Raw genomic sequence first — 21,100 nt, forward strand, 5'->3', positions numbered from 1 at the left:
CATCTATATCTGTTACCTTTCTTTAGTTGAAAGTCTATTTTATCTGATAAAAGTATGGCAACTCCAGCCTTTTTTGGGGAAGAGGGTACCATTGCTTGTATGATTAACTTCTAATCTTTTACTTTGAGCCTACATTTATCCAATCTTAGATTGGTCTCCCAGTAACAACAGAAATTTGCTTTTTGTTTCTGATCCATCTAGTAACTCTGTACCTTTTGATTGATAAGTTCAGGTAATGGATGTTTAGGAAAATTATTGATATATATGTAATTATTGACATTTTGCTATTTGTATTCTTATTGTTTTGTAATTTATTTCTGTTCTTGTGTATTTTGAAAGCTACCTTGTGTATAGTTTCTAGATCTTATTTTTATTGTTTTCTGTTTCTTCTAGGTATTTCTGTTGTTAGATTCCCATGTGGGGTATATGTGTGTGTGTGTGTTTGTGTGTGTGTGTCTATTTCTATACTTACAACCTGTCTTAAACTAAAAGCATGTTCATCTTGAGCTCCCTACCAGTCCCCACCTCCACCCATATTTTCTGGTTTTAGAGTCTTTTTTGTTTCTAAAGTAAGGAATTTAGAGTGGTCAATGACCTCACAAACTTCACCAAGACCCTGCAAGCACCTTCCCAGAATGGTGAGAACTGGACCAACACCAGATCATATGCCAGAGTGGGAGATCTCACAACCTCCCATAAGACCCCATTAACAGCTTATCAGGCCATCAGGTCTCACGACCTCCTGTGAGACCCCACCAGTGTCCACTCAGACTGATGAGATTGCAAGACCATGCCAGAGCATGTGCTAGAGTGATCAGAAGCCCCTCTTTAGAGTACATACAACAAATGAAGGAGCAGAAAAGAAACACTGGAAGAAACATATTGTGGTAGGAGACTTTAACACCTGTCTCACGAAAGGGCAGGTCAACTAGACCGAAAATAAACAGGAATATAATAGCTGTAAGCAAAGTGTAAGATCCTGTGTACCTTATAGATATTTACAGGACTCTGCACCCTACCAAAAGCAGAATACACATTTTTCTCAAGTGTTCATGGGACATTCTCTAGTAGAGACCACATTCTGGGACACAAAACAAATATCAACAAATTTACAAAGATTGAAATTATACCTAGCATCTTCTCAGATAGTTAGAAATTAACTATCAAAATAAAGCAGGAAAAGCCTTTAATACATGGAGACTGAACAATACATGACTGAAAGAAATTAATTAGGAAATGAAAGAAAAATTAAGAAATATCTTGATACCAATCAGAACAACCACAGAAGCATCCAAAACTTATGGGGTGAACTGCTTTTCAATATAATACTGGAAGTCCTAGCCAGAGCAATAAGACAAGAGAAAGACATACAAGGAATCCAAATAGGAAAAGAAGAAGTCAAACTATCACTATTTGCAGATGATATGATAATATACGTAGAGAACCCCAAAAACTCCACAGAAAAACTAATTCAACTCATCAATCAGTTCAATAAAGTGGCAGGATACAAAATCAACACGCAAAAGTCAGTAGACTTCCTATACACAAACAATAAATCTGAAGAAGAAGAAATAAAAAAAAACATCCCTTTTATTATCGAAACAAAAAAAAATCAAATATTTGGGCATAAATCTAACAAAAGAGGTAAAGGACCTATACAAAGAAAACTATAAAACACTGTTAAAAGAAATAGAAGAAGACACAAAGAAATGGAAAGACATCCCCTGCTCATGGATTGGAAGAACAAACATTATTAAAATGGCCATCCTACCCAAAGCAATATACAGATTCAATGCTATTCCAATCAAAACTTCAATGTCATTCTTCAAAGAAATATAACAATTATTGATGAAATTCATATGGAATCACAAAAAACCCCAAATAGCCAAAAACTCTCCTGAAAAAAAAAGAAGGGAATGGAGGCATCACACTCCCAGACTTCAAACTCTACTACAAAGCCATAATCATCAAAACTGCATGGTACTGGAACAAGAACAGACATGCAGACCAATGGAATTGAATAGAAAACCCAGAAATAAACCCACAGATTTATGATCAACTAATCTTTGACAAAGGAGCAAAGACTATGCATTGGAGCAAAGAAAGTCTGTTCAATAAATGGTGCTGGGAAAACTGGGTCGCTACATGCAAAAGAATGAAGCTTGACCACTACCTCACACCATACACAAAAATCAACTCAAAATGGATTAAAGAACTAGACATAAGACCTGAAACCATAAAATACATAGAAGGAAATATAGGAGAAACACTACGTGATATGCACATCAAAGACATCTTTACAGACACATCACCCAAAGCAGTCATAGTGAAGGCAAAGATCAACAGCTAGCACTACATCAAATTAAAGAGCTTCTGCACAACAAAGAGACAATAACAAAAACAAAGAGAAACCCCACCGACTGGGAGAACATTTTTGCACCCAACACTAATGATAAAGGACTGATCACAAAAATCTGCAAAGAGCTGATGAGACTCAACAACAACAAAGAAAATAATCCTGTCAAAAAATGGGCAGAAGAGCTAAAAAGAAACTTCCCTGAAGAGGAAATGCAAATGGCCAACAGGCATATGAAAAAATGTTCAACATCACTTGTAATCAGGGAAATGCAAATCAAAACTACCATGAGATACCATCTTACACCAGTGAGAATGGCACATATTAAAAAAACTAGCAACAACAAATGTTGGCGAGGGTGTGGAGAAAAAGGAACTCTTCTGCACTGTTGGTGGGCATGCAAACTGGTCCAACCACTATGGAGAGCTGTGTGGAGATTTCTGGACCTACTACCCAAAGGACACAGAAACATCAATTCCAAAGAGCACCTGCACCCCTATGTTTATAGCAGCTCTATTTACAATAGCTAAGCTTTGGAAACAGCCCAAATGCCCAAAAATAGATGACTGGATCAAGAAGATGTGGTACATATACACCATGGAATATTACTCAGCAAAAAAGATAAACACATGCAATTTTCAGCAACATGGATGGTGCTGGAAGGGATCATGGTCAGCGAAATAAGCCAGAAAGAAAAAAAAAATACCAGATGATCTCACTCATAGCAGGAATCTAGAGAACTTAAATAAGGGACCAGGAAAATGAATAATTATAAGAAAGTGAAAATCAAAATCAACAAAAAACTATGAACCAGAGACAGTTTTTGGGGAGTGGGGGGCGGGTGGGGAGGGATTGGGGTCAGAATAGGGGATTGCAAATGTATGGGGAATATAAAAATAAAATTTATTATTTAAAAAAAAATAAACATATTAACCTAAGACATAAAAAAAAACAAAAAACTTATGGGGTGAAGTAAAGCAGTACCAAGAGGGAAATGTGTAGCAATCCAGCCCCATATCAAGAAACAAGAAGGAGCTTAAATAATCTCTCTCAATTTGAGGAAATAGAAAAAGAAAAATAAAGAAATCCAAAAGCCTCCAGAAAAGAATAAAAATCATGGCAGAAGTAAATGAATTGGAATTTAAAAGACAGTCTAAAAGACCAAGGAAACCAAAAGTAGGTTCTTGGAAAAAAAAAAAAAAGCAACAGACAAACCTCCAGCAGGCTTACCAAGAAAATAAGGAAAATATCTCAAATAAATAGTATCAAAAATGAAAGAAGAGAACTTACCACAGATGCTGCAGAAATTCAGAAGGTAATTAGAGACTACCATGAACACCTATACCCTAACAAATTCAATAAGTAACCTAGAAGAGATGGACAGATTTCTAGAATTATATAATCATCTGAGACTGACAGGGAAAAAATAGAAACTCTGACAACCAATCACAAGGAAGGAAACTGAAATAGTAATCAAAACTCTCCCCCAAAAAACAAGATTCCAAGCCGAATGGCTTCATGAGTGAATTCTACCAAATCTACAAAGAGTAATAAAAGCTTATCTTAGTTAAAATCTTCCAAAAAATTGAAAATACTCTTTTTTAGCCAACATTTCTCTAATACCAAAACCAAAGGCAACACAACAAAAGAAAACACAAACCAATTTCTCCATGTTTATTGCAGTACGATTTACCATAGCTAAATTATCAAACCAACTAAGTGCCCCCAAAGGGATGAGTGCATCGAGAAGATGTGGTATATAAACAAACTGGGATATACTAAGTGATCAAAAAAGATAAACTCAGCAATATGGTTGGAGATGGAAGGGATGATGTGAAATGAAATAATTCAAAAGGAGAACGAGAAATACTGGATGGTGTCACTAGTATGTATATAAAATAACTAAACTAAGAGTCAGATAAAGACAAGCTTCAAAACCAACCCTTGAGGGCCTCCTTGGTGGCTCAGCAGGTTGAGCGCTGTGCTGTGAAGCTGTCCGCAGCCTTTGCAATACGGGTTTGATTCCCGGCCAGCCAGGTCTGCCACATAGTGAGGCATGTCCGGAGGATGCGCAGTGTTGCGCAACATGTGCCATCATTTAAGTTTCGCTTTACCGTTTCGCCTTCTGAGAAACCACAGGTTTTTCCTGTAAATCACATGCGACTGGGAGGAACGGGGGGCGGAGGAGCTACCAGGATATAAGAGGAGAACCATGACAGAGGCGTGAGGCGAAGAGAGAGGTGTGAGCAGAGAGAAGGCCAGGGAAGAAAGAGAGAGAGAAAAAATAAAGAAGCATCCGCTAGTGTCAAGTTGTCTCAAGCCCCTCATTTCAATCCTCAGCCCTTCTCTTTTCGTGCCTACGAATCCCGTGGGTCGGGACAGTGGCAGACCTCTCCTGCCTTACCCGCTGCTCCCCTCAGCAGCGTCTTCAGTCTGTCTGCCTGTTCTGCTCCCCGCTCTCTCTGGTGAATTCTCTCACCCTCCTGCCCATCTGACCTGTACCCCTGTTCTTGTATAAATAAATAAATCTTAAAAAAAAAAAGAAAACTAACCCTTGATAGCTGACTACAAAACAGAGCACCAAGATGGGGGCAGAGTGATGAGGGAGGTAAGAACAAAGAAGGAAGCACAGTGACTTTAATGGTTGACCATGGGTGTTTTGGTGATGGCTGCACTACAATTGTAATACCTCATGGGACTATCCTAATAATAATTCAAATAAACATAAATAAATAAATTTAATAAAAATAATTTAAAAAATAAAGTAGTTTTTTTTTTAATTTTTTTTTAAATAGAAGTGCCTGTAACATTCCTTTCTGGCCTGTAAGGTCTCTTCTGAGAAATCTGTAATACTCAGGCGTTCCATTTCATTTCACTCTTTGGTTTTCACTGCCTGGATTCTAGGTTTCTCTTTCTTTTCAATTTTTGATATTTTAACTTTAATATGTCTAATTAAATTATAATAAGCATAATTTAATTATAAAATTATCCTAAGTGTAATTTAATTATAATGCATCTGTTTTATTTTATCGGGAATGCTTTTAGTTTCCTGGATCTGGATAACTATTTCCTTCCCTTTTTTTTTTTTTAAGTTCTCAGTTATTGTTTTTCCATAAGATTTTCTGCCTTTTTCTCTTACTTTTCTCCTTTTGAAACATTTATGGCATGCATTTTTATCCCTTGGTGCTGTCCCATAAATTTCATGTGTTTGTTTTTATTTCATTAATACATGTCTCTTTTGGTCAGTTTGAATAGTTTCAACTACCCTATCTTCTGTTTCACTAATTCACTCCTCAACCTCATTGAATCCAACAGTGAGCCCCTCCATTGTATATTTACGTACAACTATTGTATACACTATTATGTTACTTGTGTTTTGAGCTTTTTGTGTTTTGAGCTTTTTATTTCATTAATACATGTCTCTTTTTGGTCAGTTTGAATAGTTTCAACTACCCTATCTTCTGTTTCACTAATTCACTCCTCAACCTCATTGAATCCAAAAGTGAGCCCCTCTATTGTATTTTTACTTACAACTATTGTATACTCTATTATGTTACTTGTGTTTTGAGCTTTTTGTTTATCTGTTCTTATTTATTTTCTCATTTTGTTTATCTACTTTTTTCCTAATTCCAGAAATACCATAAATACTATTGCTCTGAAATCTCCTGGTAGTTTGGTTAATTCTGTTGTATTAGGGATTTGTCTTGATCCATAAATTGGGGTGAGTTTCTCTGTTTCCTCATTTTGTTTGATGCTGTGTGATTATATCTGTAGATTCAGCTAGATTGTTTTCCTTCCAAGTCTTTCTGTGAAAATCTTGCATTATGATGGCAGGTCACACGGTATTGGCAAATAATATTGTCTTGGATGCTGTGCTTTCTATTCTATTTCATTTTTTTGGTTGAAACCTCATTAGAAATTAGGCTGACTCAAACTCAAGTGTCATGGCATGGTGGTCTATGGACCAATTATTCAGGGTGATGGCTGGTAGTGTGGGATTGTGCAAATTGCTGTAATAGGTTGCAAGAGCATAAGCCTCCCCTGGTGCCCTCAGTTGCTTGAGCCAAGGAAGGGATCTGCAATTACTTTATGGCCAAGGCTGATCAAGACACACCACTAGTATTGTTCTCCCAGAAACACCAAACTGCCATTCATTCTTCACCTGTAGCCTAGTTCTGATCTCCACAGGTTTTGCTGGATGTGTCTTTCCCCTGATGCTCTGGCATGAGAGTGGCCAGGGGAATATAGGTTTGGGTCACAGGCAGGTACTATGAAATGTTGCAGATTGCATATTATTTAGACTGTCCAAATGCCTACAGACACAGAAATAGGCTCTTGCTTCTGGGTTTTCCAAGCTAGCCACCAGCAGCCCCAGGGGCCATTAGCCCAATATCCACCCAGCAATATGGAATATTTCTGGTAGGTGCATGTTAGTCTCGCTGCAGTGGGTCATGTGTGAAGGGGAACCTGACAGTATGGGTGAATGCTTCTCAAAACCTCCACACTAGCTGTCAGCAGTCCCAGGTACATTAGCTCAGCACCTGCCCATCAGTCCGCATTCCTTAAAGTAGGTGGAACTCACCTTACTATAGTACAGTAGGGCTCAGGGAAGCCATGGGAATCTATAAAGGGGAAGAGAATGCCATTAGGGAACACCAAGCTAACTGCCCACACCTCCAGGTATGTCAACACCATGCCCCTTATAATGGGAGTTCTTTTAGGAAGATAGGTGTAGGATAAATAGTTTTCAGGCTTTTCTGCCCTCCCACCATTAGGATTGCCCTGCCTGATGGGGTACCTGCAGTTGTTACATTGTTGCAAACTATGTTGTTTACTTCTGGGGGTTATGGGAGGGGTATTGAGATAGTCACCAAGAGAAGGAGAGGCAGGAGAGAGGCAGGAGAGAGAAGGGGAGAAAGAGAGCTAAAAGAGAGAGAGAGAGAGAAGCCCAGAGTGAAGACTTGCTGGGGGCTTGGAGGCCTAGTGGCCTCCTGGCCACCCGGCACCCCTGCCTGCCTGGTACCTGTTTGCCACACTGCATGTAAAGCTTAATAAAAGCCTGAGAAAGCCACCAGGGGCTCCAGGATTCCTCCTTTATCCTAGTCTGCTCGGATCATAGATATCCTGCTCCGTGTACTCCTGTCACTACAATAGGGTTGGTATTCTTACAGGTCTGCAGTAGACTAGAAGAGATAGGCCTAGAGAGGCCATGAGGAGAAGTGGTGTGTACCATTTGGGACCACCAACCTAGCTGGCATCAGCTCCATGTATGTTAGCACAATTCAGGTTCAGCAGAGAATTCTTTTTTAATAAATTTTATTTTTATATTCCCCATACAATTAAACACCCTTATTTTGACCCCAATTCCTCCCCTCCCCGCCCCCCACCCTCCATAGAGTGTCTCTGGTTCATAGTTTTTTATTGATTTTGATTTTCACTTTCTTGTAGTTATTCATTTTCCTGGTCCCTTATTTAAGTTTTCTAGATTCCTGCTATGAGTGAGACCATCCGGTCTTTTTCTTTTTCTTTCTGGCTTATTTCGCTGAGCATGATCCCTTCCAGCTCCATCCATGTTGCTGAAAATTGCATGTGTTTATCTTTTTTGAATGCTGAGTAATATTCCATAGTGTATATGTAACACATCTTCTTGATCCAGTCATCTATTTTTGGGCATTTGGGTTGTTTCCAAAGCTTAGCTATTGTAAACAGTGCTGCTATAAACATAGGGGTGCAGGTGTTCTTTGGAATTGATGTTTCTGTGTCCTTTGGGTAAATACCCAGGAGTGGAATTGCTGGATTATATGGAAGCTCTATGTTTAGTAGGTCCAGAAATCTCCACACAGCTCTCCATAGTGGTTGGACCAGTTTGCACTCCCACCAACAGTGCAGGAGAGTTCCTTTTTCTCCACATCCTCGCCAACAATTGTTGTTGCTAGTTTTTTTAATATGTGCCATTCTCACTGGTGTAGGATGGTATCTCATTGAAGTTTTGATTTGCATTTCCCTGATTACAAGTGATGTTGAACATTTTTTCATATGCCTGTTGGCCATTTGCATTTCCTCTTCAGAGAAGTTTCTTTTTAGCTCTTCTGCCCATTTTTTGACAGGATTATTTTCTTTGTTGTTGTTGAGTCTCATCAGCTCTTTGCAGATTTTTGTGATCAGTCCTTTATCATTAGTGTTGTGTGCAAAAATGTTCTCCCAGTCGGTGGGGTTTCTCTTTGTTTTTGTTATTGTCTCTTTCAGCAGAGTATTCTTTACAGTAGCTATAAAGTCTAGTGGCTATGCTCATCAGACTATGGTGGGCCAGAAAGTAGGGAAGATTTTGTAGATGATAGAGGTTGAAGCTTATTGCTCAGGGAACAAGCCTCCCATATTCTTCAAGGGTGGAGGGAATGCAAGAAATATTAAGTTATTTTCTGGATGTATTTAAGGAAATATTTTCCTGCAAGGTTTATTCCTTCATGATTTCTGGGCATGTCCTAATTGCCCCTAGTCTTTCATAGGACAATCACTATCACCCCTTCCAATTTCACTGGCTGTTCTCAAACTGCCAAACTTCCCAGTACACCTGTTGGCAATTTTGTGGTTCTCCTGTTTTCAAGTTGTGTATATCCTCTCACATCTCTTTACAACCTCTGATACTGTGCTGGTGTTTTGACTAGTATTTTGTCTTCACCACTGGTATTTGGGTTCATAGAGTGTCCGGGCCAGCCGGGCAGATCAACGTGGTACCCGGGGGAGGAAGCAGGGGCTTGGTATGGGACAGGGGTACGCGAGGAGTGGAGACAAAGCCAGGATCATAGCCAGTCTCATTTATTCAGGAACATGTACAAGGTTATATAGGGTTCAGAGGGGGAGGTCTCTCGAACAAGGAGAGACCACCAATGCAAACAAGCCACAAGGAGCAAGCAGGGGGAAGGGGTCAGTCGTCACAATAGGAAACTTGAAACCTTCACTCCAGCTAACATTCAGTACCTGCTTCAGGCAAGAACCCGGATGTTCAGGTCTGGGCCCCAGGTCTGGGCCCCGACAGATCCTCCTTTTCTATTATTTCTAATGAGAGAGCGAAAAGACAGAACCCCTCGGGGACTGCGCCTGTCTTAGGTCCTCAGGGGTCACAGACGTGTGGCGATTTAGCACCTCAAGCCATTTTGAGTCTGCCCCCGATCTTACCCGTCATTGGCTGACCAGTCCATCGCACAGGGGAAGGGGGTCTTATTTCTTCAGACTGAGCATACGTCTGAGTAAGAGCCTCCCTTATCTCGTATCTCTGACTTATGATAATGTACCTGAATGGGTTTTGCCTGAAGGGCCTGAATTTGTTGTCTTACAAAGGTGATTATTCTGTTAAAAATGTAAGGACCCACCACAACCAATATCAAAAGGGTTAAGAGGGGACCCATGAGGGGACGAAGATAGGGTAAGAGTCCATTGAGACCAGTCCAGAGTGGATTTTCAGCTAGTTCCTGGCGTCTTCTTTCCAGGTCATCTTGTAACTGTCGGATTTTATTGTGGACGATTCCTGATTTGTTGGCGTAGAAACAGCATTTCTCCTGCAGTGCTTCAGTCAAGGACATTAGTTGGCCTGTGTCTCCGAAGCCGGCGAAGGCCGAGGAGAAAAGTAGCACCTCAGCACAGAAGATGAGCCAGGAAGCGGTCACCATACTGTAACAAATCAAAAGTAAAAGATACCTCAGGGAGGTTGAGTGTCCCTGGGTTGGTGCTTGTGATCAATTTGTCTGACAAGCCGTTCAGGCAACCATCGGGCTGCATCATGAGTCTGTGAGAAGACACATACAGATCCCCTTCCCCAGATCAGAACTGGGTCAGGGGGTACCAAGTATTGTCCAAAGGGTCCTTCCATTTTACCATTGCTAATTGATTTTGCGTTTCCGTATGCCAGAAACGATTGGCCGCACTTTTCGCCTGAGCGTCAAGCCTTAAGAAATTGAGGATGAACAGAGCATGGTTTAGCGTGTTGCGGGGGTTACCTTTAGAGGGGTACCAGGAACCATGTAAAATCTTTTGGATGGTGGTTTTTAATGAAAGATGGGCACGCTCAACTATACCTTGTCCTTGAGGATTATAAGGGATGCCCGTGGCGTGGTGAATGGACAGGGTAGAGCAAAAATTTTTGAAGGCCTTTGCAGTGTAGCATGGGCCATTATCAGTTTTAATACGTTTTGGGATCCCCAAAATGGAGAAACAGTGGAGCAGGTGTGCAATAACATGTCTAGAGGTTTCACCTGTTTGAAGGGTGGCAAGGAGAAACCCACTAAAGGTATCCACAAAAACGTGAATATACTTAAAATTACCGAATTGAGAATTATGGGTTACATCCATTTGCCAGAGGACGCTGGGGACGAGGCCTCTAGGATTAACACCAAAATGAGGCACAGGAAGTCCTGTCTCGCAGGTGGAGCAGGCTTTTACAATTTGTCTGGCTTGGTCACGAGTAATTTTAAATAAAAGCCGTAATGAGCGAGAGTTGAGATGGTGAAGGTCATGAGCAGCCTGTGAGCATTTCAAAAGTCCATGGGTTTCCAGCCCGTTTATTTTCTCGGGCCAGGTCCCTACAGAGATCCTGAAATTTAGTTTTCCAAAATAAATGATCTCCGCTGTCAAGGGCAGCCTTTACTAAAGTTTGCCAATCTAGGGGAGTGAGCCACCCTTCTGCGATAGAATCAAGAACTGTGAGAGTGAAAAGGGCACTAGCACCATACTAGGTAACAGCGGTTTTTAATTCCTTTAAATGTTGAAAATTATGTGGCTGGTGATAGCGGCGGAGGTGGCCTTGAACATCTGGAGCTTCAATAACAGGAAAGACACAAGCCATGGAAAAGGGCTTCTTGGGAGGCGGGAAAGCAGACAAAGTGGCGGGAGCCGGGGGAGGAGTTAAAATGGTGTCCGTGTCAACTCCGCCCCATAAAGGCGGCTTTAAGGTGGTATTGGCGTCACCCCTCCCCCGTAATGGCGGAGCGGGATCTGAGTTGGATGAAGAAGTTAATTGGATCTGTTGAAGCTGAAGGGAAAGTTTATGATAACGAGCCTGTAGGCGCATGCACTCCTCAAGGTGGGCGATTTTGGTTTTAAGGTCGAGATTAGGGTCAGCGAGTTGTGAGGGCGCAGAGGCAACAGCGGCCGTGTAATAAGGAGGAGAGTGGGGATTGTAACGTGCAGCCTCCTCCTCAAGGTTGCTCCAATCTACTTCGCCCGCCTCAGGATCCTTCCCTTTATTGAGAGTGGGGGGAGGTTGCGAAGTAACTTTGATTTCCCTTTTGGAGTTAAGCAGTGGAAAAACTCCGTCCTCTACTTCAGATGAGCAAGGAGGGTTTGTAGCCACAGAAGTAAACTTGCTCAAAGAAGGATAAATTCTGTTTTTCTTTTCTATTTTGGGCCGGTAGGGAGAGGCCCTTTCATTTTTCTCTAAGGGTTCTTTTTGTTCTTCTTTGGATGGATTGTCCTCCGCATCACTGTGAAACGGAATTAAGTCCTCACAGTGATCATTGGGGGATGGGGCCCCTGCCGTGCTGTGGGAAGCACTTCTAAGCAGTTGTTCTGTTTCCCCCACCCTTTTCCATCTTTTTTGATTTATTGTGCCCTTTTGAGGGAACCAAGGACACAGGTCTTGAACAAAATCAAAAAAGTGGAGTAGATCCTTTTTTGTGACCCTGACTCCTCGCGTCCTGAGTGCCTCTTTTAATTGCTTCACATATATCTCATGCTGGCTTATTGCCTGTCCCATGATTCAGACGCTGTACCTGAGCTTACCTTATCCACGACGTAGCAGGATCCCACGTCGGTAAGGCTTCCTCCTGAGCTAGCTAGCTTCCTTTTCGGGTGTCTTCTCCCTCTGTAAGTTCTTCCTGGAAAGTACCCGGGCCCCATGCTGGGCGCCAAATGTCTGGGCCAGCCGGGCAGATCAATGTGAGGTACCCGGGGGAGGAAGCAGGGGCTTGGTATGGGACAGGGGTACGCGAGGAGTGAAGACAAAGCCAGGATCGCCAGTCTCATTTATTCAGGAATGTGTACAATGTTATATAGGGTTCAGAGGAGGAGGTCTCTCGTTATGTCCAACAAGGAGAGACCACCAATGGAAACAAGCCACAAGGAGCAAGCAGGGGGAAGGAGTCAGTTGTCACAATAGGAAACTTGAAACCTTCCCTGGAGCTAACATTCAGTACCTGCTTCAGGCAAGAACCGGGATGTTCAGGTCTGGGCCCCAGGTCTGGGCCCTGACAATAGAGCTACCTTGTCAATTTTTTTAAAAAATAATGTCAATGAAATTTTGTTATCTAGTTGCTCTGGCTATTGCTATGATACTTGAACAGAATAAAAACTCTATTACCAATATGAGCTTACCAGAATACTCTTATATAAAATTGTAAATGAAAATAAAAGTAAAAGGGAAACTGCAAAAGTACTAGTTAAAATTATAGGTGAATTGTTTTATAAGATAAACCAATTATAAGATTAACCAATTAACCATTAAATAAACCAAATAAACAAAGAATTGACTACATAAGAACATACAAGAAAGATTGTTCTTAGAAAGAACAAATTAGAAATAACATATTAGAAATCAGTGTACAAACCCAAGCATAAACAAAATAAAAGGGTACATGTGTGTAGTACCAGGAAGGCACAGAGCAGGCTTTCTATGATCTGAGCAGACCAGACCTGTAAGGGAGAGTCCTGGAGCCCTCCGTGGCTTTCTCAGGCTTTTACATGTAACGCAGCAAACAGTTACAGGGCGGGAGGGTGGCACAGGGCAGGAGGCCAGCCAGCCCCTGGCAAGTCTTCACTCTTTCTGGACTCTCAGGTGCTCTCCTTCTCTCTTACCTCTCTCCTGCCTTTGCTTCTCTTGGTGAATATATCAATATTGCAGCCACGGACCAGAGAAGTAAATAATACAACTGAATATAACAATGTAACAAAATGCAGGTGCCCAGTCAGGCAGGGCAATCCTAATGGCTGAGGGCAGAAAAGCCTGAAAATCATTTACCCTACGTGTGTAATTCACAGCAAAGAAATTTTCTTAACATAGCTGTTTTTACAAAGTAACTTAAAAATGAACTCCCAACTCATAAAATAAATACAATGAGCAAAGAAAATATTAAAAAACAAATGAAAATTGAAACCATTTTAAGAAAATGGGATTTGCGCTTGTAAAAAAAATAATTGGCATAACTTTTTGGGGCAGGTAATTCATAACTTTTTGGGAGGGCAATTTGGTAATATATTTGATATATGTGTAAAACCTTTAAGAAAACACATTTGCTTCCTCTCAACAATAAACTTCCAGGAATTTATTCTGGGGAAATCATTATTCAATTCATGAAAGCATTATATTTATAAGAGAAAGTTGGGAAAGCTGTGATCCATCCATTGGAGGATTTGTTAAATAAATCATTATGAATGAAATAATGGGATAGATTCCTTTATATAAAATGATTAGCATAGCTTTAAGTTTACATATGATGATGTAGAACTAAATTTATTGACATGGAGAGAAGTCACTGAAAACATTAAATGAAAATTCAAGTTAAGAAATAGCCATCAAATGGTAATACACACACTTTTTCCCCCCAAAATACAACTATGTGGTATGGTTTAATATCAGGAATTAGAAACAATTACAAATTTTGACTGGTTTCCTTTGGAGTTAGGGCAGGGTGCATAATGGAGGAGCAGATGACACACACTACCTTCTCTGCTTTCTGTCTTGCCTGAAATAAAGAAACAAGCAAATATTCATTTATAATTTTATTTGTATATTATAAAGATAAATTTATAAAAATAATTTTTATTATCTATAATTATATAATTACATATAAATACATTTACTATTGCACTGTATTCTTTATTTTAATAAATATTATTGTATTGATATGCTATTATTTATGTATGTATTCTAAGTATTGTGTTCATGTACTATTTTTTTTAATTTTTTTAAAAAGATTTATTTATTAATTTATTTATAAATACAAGAACTGGGGTATAGGCCAGAGGTGTGTGGGGGAGTGAGGATTCACCTGAGACAGAGTGGGGAACAGAAAATGTGGAATGACTGAAATACACTGCTGAGGGGAGTGGTGGGTGAGACAGGAGGGGTCTGCTGTGCCATACAGGGGTTAGCTCCCTGACGGGGGATTGAACTCAGACTGTGGCAGTGACAGCGCTGAGTCTTAACCCCTAGGCCACCAGGGAGGCCCCAAATTTTATTTGATATGTGTACATCAAAGTACAATGTGCCCCCTCCAATAATCTGTCTTAAAGTATTTTGTGTAAACAGTAGCTGCTAAAGGCTTCGCTGAGGTTACCTCTAATTTGCATTAATTTGTTCCATGTCCAAACTGGCAAGTGATGAAGAAAATGCCTGTGATGGCTGCTATGAGCCAGATTTCCTCAGGAATGCCTTACAGTTTATTAATATAAGGATAGAGGATTGAGGATTGAATTATAAATAATATGCATGCATAAATTATTGTTAGTTTGATATTTGAGTATACATCCATTAATAAAAATACTGTTGTTTGTATCAATTCTTATGTGATCACCTAAATCACCTAATGAGTTCTTACTTCTGGGACTAATTATTCTCTTGTTCCAAGAAATGAGGATAATTGTTTATTTGGTAGCAAGGGATTCATTACTTTCAGGTCTCCAGAGAATTTCTGCTCCATCTGAAAGTTTGATCTCTTTGAATTCAAATTACAGAGACTCAGTTATTGAAGAAAAAGAAAAATTGAAGAGAGGAACAATATTTTCCCAAGATTTAGGATGGGAGATAGGTGATGGTAGATATGGTTTCCATGTTGGAGAAGTATATTTATGGAGGTAAAAGCACCTTGCCATCACTGATGTGTGGCTGTGAGACCTGAACCTGGCCTTCTGGGAATAGGGAATACTGGCAGGGGCTGAGGGATCACCATAATAAGTCTCATTAACCAGTGTCACTTAGAGTGTTCTCTGGAGGGTTCAATAGAAAACTTTTTAAAAAAATGATATTTACTTTTCTGTGATAATGAAAGCATTCAACAGGGAACTTACAATGGAAGAATCATATTTTTTCAAAAACCAGACTAATCACAGAGTCTCAAGAGAGTAAAACCCTGTGGTTTGTTGATAACTTGGCAACTGATTCAATCAAGATAGATCATGTTAATATATGTCTGTATTCATAGTCATGCACACATACACACTACATATATGCTTACTATTTAGAAAATATTCATATAGAACAAAAAGTTGCCAAAATAACAAAAAAGGTGTATCCTTCAACCAGCCTCTCTTAATGCTAGCATTTTATATGAATAGTACAGTTGTCAAAATAAGGAAGTTAAAGCACAGATCTCACATTTCATAAGCTTTTTCACTGACTTCACAGGATCCCTCCCTGCATTTGAATGACATGTCCTCTTAGTTTCTCTGCATCACAGTCTTTTCTTCTTTTATAACTTTGACACTCTTAAAAGCACCATTTTGTGGCCTAACTTCATGTTTGTTGACTGACTGTTTTCACATTGTTTGGTGATGACATGTATTTTTGGCAAGAATTCCACAGAAGGAATGGTGGGTTCTACTCGGGGGGTACCTGTTTTCCATACATGTTATTATTAATGATGCTAACCTTTATTAGAAAAGATAGGTTTTGAGTTAGGAAATGGTGGGGGGAAATTCACCACCATAAGAGCAATTTCTAGCCTTTTTTAGCCTGTGTGAGTGGTTGGCTGTTGCTTTGGGGAGTCTGTACACTCAGTGCAGTGGGGGGCTTTCCACCATGGGGTCTGGACTGAGCAAAACCCCCATGCCTTCTTCAGGGGTTCAGTGAGGTGGCTGGTCCAATGGAATATACTGGCTTTGGCTTTGTCAATTTTGCTCTCTAAATACATGGTTCTCAAACATTTTTGATCACGACTATAATAATAATAGCAGTAATTAGAATGATAAATGAACAAAATAAATGGCATTGAGCCAAGAATAATACTGAACGTTACACTTAATTAGTTTTAGTCAATTCTCATGCCAGTCTTACAAGGTAGTTACAATTGTTATGTTCACAATTCTTAGATAAAGAGTTGAGAGCTATTGTGATCAAGAAATTTGCTCAAGATCACAAAGCTCTTGAGAAGCAGGGCCAAGATTCATGTCCAGGCTTCTGTCCTGAGTACAGGCCTACATCAGACACCATGCTGCCTCCAACCAACTGAAGGGCAATGAGACTAAATCATGTTGTGAAAGGACCCAGTCTATTTACATACTTACCACACACATTACACATTTATAGTATGTATACCACATACTATACACATACACCACACAAACCACATGCCATGTACACACCACCTCCCCCATATATCATAGACATATCAAATACCACACACGAGCTATACAGACCACACACACAAACCACACATTCTCACATATGGTCACACACACAGATACAAACAAACTCATATAGGTTAAGAGCTGTGCAGAATCATGTAAGTTAAGAGCTGTGCAGAATCTCTGCTGGCATGATGATCTGAAATTTTGTTTTGTTTTCCATTTCATTGTTAAAAGTATTGATTATGCTGACTACATGACTAGAAAGTGGGAAAATACTGCTTGCAATACCCACACTGTCTCCTCTGTGTATCAGCCTTATGCATAATTTTTCAGGAGCTGGACATACTTTGCTACAGACATTTCTGGGAAACTCTGTAATTATGAGTATAGAATATGGATTACGCTTTTTAGGTTTCCCCATGTAAATTTTGAGGATGATTGATTCAGCAATTTATCATCTCTATTGCTTACTAAGAAATGTGCACTCTAATTTGAAGTCATGAGAGAATGGTCTAAGATACTTTTTAAAAGATACTTTTGAAGAAAAGTCCAACTCCTTGCAACCAAAGTCTTTATAATTTGTATTTTTATAGGAGATGATCAACAAAATGAAAACTTCTAAACTCTTTTTTAAAGATTATTTATGCATACAAGAACTGGGGTACAGGCCAGAGGTGCAGGGGGTGAGAGGATTCACCAGAGACAGTGGGGAACAGAATAGGCAGACTGACTGAAATACACCACTGAGAGGAGCAGTGGCGAGTCAGTAGATGTCTGCTGCGCCATGTGGGTAGCTCCCTGGCCTGCAGGGAGATTGAACTCACACTGCAGAAGCTGTGGCTAGTTTCATAGTGCTGTGCTTAACCCTCTGTGCCACCAGGGAGATCCTATAAACTTCTAAACTCTTTGTGAGGAGTTTGCAGTTAGCATTTGACTCAGTAGGTGGGGAATGTCTAAGTCCTATTTACTCCAAAGAAGACCTTGCCTGCCTCCTGGGAGGCATCCTTTAAGTCCTTAAAATACACTGCCTGTTAAGGCATCTTTGTTTATCTGGAGCTTGGGCTATCCCAGATTATTTATGGCAAAATGATTTTTGTTTTGGGCCTTGGGTCATGTGGTATCATCTTAAACTCTGAAGGGATTGGAGAGTAAGGCTGGCCACTCTGGCAGTTTATCATATCTCTGTGAATAACTCCCTGTAGAATTCCTGGACACCAAGGTTCAGGTGAACTTCCCTGCATGACAAGACTCTATCTGTGTCCCATATTGTTGCTGAGAGAACTAAGTGCTGTCTGCTATCCACATGACTTCACTGGGAGAGGATAACTAGAAGCCAGCTCCTTTTTTTTCCTGACCCTGTTTGTTTTACCTTGCAAACTCCCCCATTGTTATTCCTGTTCTATTAAAAATGAATCATTTGAAAGTAACTTGGTGATGGTTACCATACTGTGAGCACATCAGTGCAAGGAAGAGTTCAACTAGAAATTTGTTTTCTCTCTGTATTGTAGAAACTTAAGTTGAATATAGAACTCTGTATTCACTGCTTGAAATTTGTCTGAATTGCCTTGACTTCCTGCCATATCCTGGTGGCAAGTACCCTGTCCTCTCCAGCTTGACAGTGGAGATATGACCTGCATGCACCAGCAAGCATCAAGGTCAGCTTTGGAATCCAAATTTACAGAACAAAGGCCCGTGGCAGGGAGGGCAGGCAGCCTGGAAGGGGCTCCACTCCCACTTTGCAACTCAATCCACTCATCCTCACAGCTGGTTCTCCTACCAAGTCTTACATCCCCTGTTTACTTCTCTAGCCATTACACTTCCTGAACTGCAGACGGCTAGGCTGGCATGTCTGCTAGCCACCTTACACAGAGCAGGTCTCCCTGAACTCCTGATCTTTGCCTCCCCCAATGCTGATATCCTCCTTCCATAGCCATCTTCCTGGTTTTGACTAATGGCACCTTTAGAAATTCCAGTTGCTCAAGACAAAGCCTAAGAATTTAGGATGATCACTTTTGCAATCACAACAGCAAATTTCATCATCTCTACCTTCAAAATATATCTTGAAATCTAGTTCACAGCACCTCCACTACTACCTGGTCCCATCCACTCTCATCTGTCTGGATATCCCTGTAACTACCTCTTTCTTTCCCTGCATCTTCTGTGTGTGTGGTGGTGGTGTCCTGAGACCAGTGTCCAATGTGAGTGTGAGGTAACTTCCTCACACAAACAAGCAATTCTTGAATATCAACAGGATGTTTGTGTCTGAGAATTCAACTAAATTCTGACGCTATCTTCCTGGAGATATGGTCAGGTTTCACAGGTTAAGATGTCAGCCACCCAAGACCATCCTCTACCTTGAATGCAAGATGCAGAACTAGGATACCACCTAGGGTTGGGACCAACCAGCTACAGATGAGAGGTCCCCAAGACCTCTCCCTTAGACTTCATGTGTTTGATGCAAGCCCAGATTATTATCTGTGCTACTAAATGACTGAGTGTAAATCAGACATTCCCAGGACACCCTCCTTAGTTTCCATTCATTTGCTAGAATGGTATACAGAACACAGGAAACCCACTTACTCATTAGATTTATTACTAATTTATTACAAAGATAATAAAGGATGGAAGCCAGGTGGAAGAACGCATTGGACAAGGCATAGGGAAAAGATGCCGAGCTTCCATGCCCTTTCCAGGTGTGTCATTCTCTCCAACTCTCCACATGCTGACCTACCTAGGAGCGTGTCCACCTGGGCTTTTGTAGAGGTGTTACAGGATGTGTTCCCATGGCAGGAGGTGGAGCACTCCCAAGGGTCTGGGAATGAGTGCTATCTTCTCTACTCTCACTTATCCTCTGCCTGCAACTCAGGGGCCTTGGATTACAACTCCCAGCAGGCCATGAACTGGACTTTCTGAAGAGGGAAGGGCTGATGCTGGGAAAGAGGAAAGAAGGAGGTGGCCATTAGTGTGAAAGAGTAAGGAAATAAGGACACGTAGGCAGGCTGCTCCTGATTTTGCTCTTTGCAACTTTAACGCTTTTGGCAGGCAGACTCTTCAGAGACAATGTCAGCTATCATCTTGATATCACGGTGGATTATCCAACTTGGATAGTACACTGTGGATTTTGAGTCTCTGCTTCTCTCTGAGCCCACTGAGGCTTGTCTAACCTCCCAGCCAGGAAGTCCCTCCTTTGCTTTTGGACCTCAGCTGCCCTGCTCTGAGCCTCACCTAATTGGTTGAGCATTTGCGCCCGAGGGGATGAGCGATTGGTAGTTTGACCGACAATCTGCTATTTGAAATCTTTCTCTCCAGTATTCTTTTTCTCTCTTTTTCAAAAATCTTTGAGCACACTACAATCTGATTATTTTCCTTTGTTTGTGGGGGTGGTATGGGCCCTTAGAACAGGCAATATTTTTTTAACCCTTAACCTTTGGGGTCTCTGGGCACACTTGGCTTTGCCTGGTATCAGAGACTTCATAATAGAGGCATAATTAATTAAATCTTTGGCAATTGAACTTAACCTCTAGCACCTCTCCCCTCCCAGGAAATCAGGGAGTGGGAGTGAAAGTCCAGTATTATGTTCTTTACCCTGGCAACCAGTCTCCCTTACTAGGAGCTTTCCAAAAGTTACCTTTATTAACATAAAAAGAGCTATATATTTATTTCTCACAACACTAGGAAAATTTCAAGGCTTTTGGCAACTGTGACCAAATATGTATGAAAAATATGGTTTTTGATCATTTGAATGACCAAAATATGGCAGTGCTCTCCTTTGTTTATTGTCAATATAGCATCTAGAGACCTTATCTCTTTCATGTTTTTACCAAGGCAAGGACACTACATACTATGGGTTGAAGGGCTGATAATTATATTTGAATTTCAGATAATACCTTTGAATATAAGAACATGTACTGAAATATTAAAGGAATGATTTCTTTATGTTCATTGCAACACTTTTATGTGCTATATTTATATAGCATGAAAAAGACATGAAAAAGAATAATTTACTCCTTGTATACCATGTTTCAGTGCATTTCCCCATTTGTATTTGTACTAATATTTATATGTTTAATTTTACATAATATATACCATGTATTATCTTACATAAATATCATGAAGCATATTAATGTAAGTATGTACATTATGTTATTACATAATGCATATTTTGTTTAACTATGCTGATGTTTTTTGTTCCCATGGATATTCTTTATCAACGGTAATTTTTTTTAAGATTTATTTATTTGTTTGTTTGTTTGTTTATACACACACTGGGTACAGTCAGAAGCACGTGAGGGTGAGAGAATTCATCAGAGCCACAGCAGGGAGCAGAACAGGCAGAAGGACCGAAGTACACTGTTGAGCAGAGCAGCGGGCGGCAGGAGAGGTCTGCGTGCCATGTGGGACCCTCACCCG

The 21,100-nt window shown here is 40.5% G+C and overlaps 1 protein-coding gene across 1 annotated transcript in view; it reads left to right on the plus strand.

Annotated features, from left to right (window-relative positions):
- Positions 1-11,329: 11,329 nt before the first annotated feature.
- PGBD2 (piggyBac transposable element derived 2) overlaps positions 11,330-21,100 on the plus strand; it is a gene marked incomplete at both ends in the record, with an annotated part of 60,534 nt that continues 50,763 nt past the window's right edge. The window contains 2 exons of the mRNA XM_084252669.1: positions 11,330-11,410; positions 12,112-12,161. Coding sequence (XP_084108795.1) covers positions 11,330-11,410; positions 12,112-12,161 — 131 coding nt within the window. The remainder of the gene's footprint in view (positions 11,411-12,111; positions 12,162-21,100) is intronic.

The sequence above is a fragment of the Talpa europaea genome, assembly GCF_964194135.1.
Source record: "Talpa europaea genome assembly, chromosome: 13".
In the NCBI taxonomy this organism is placed as follows: Eukaryota; Metazoa; Chordata; class Mammalia; order Eulipotyphla; family Talpidae; genus Talpa; species Talpa europaea.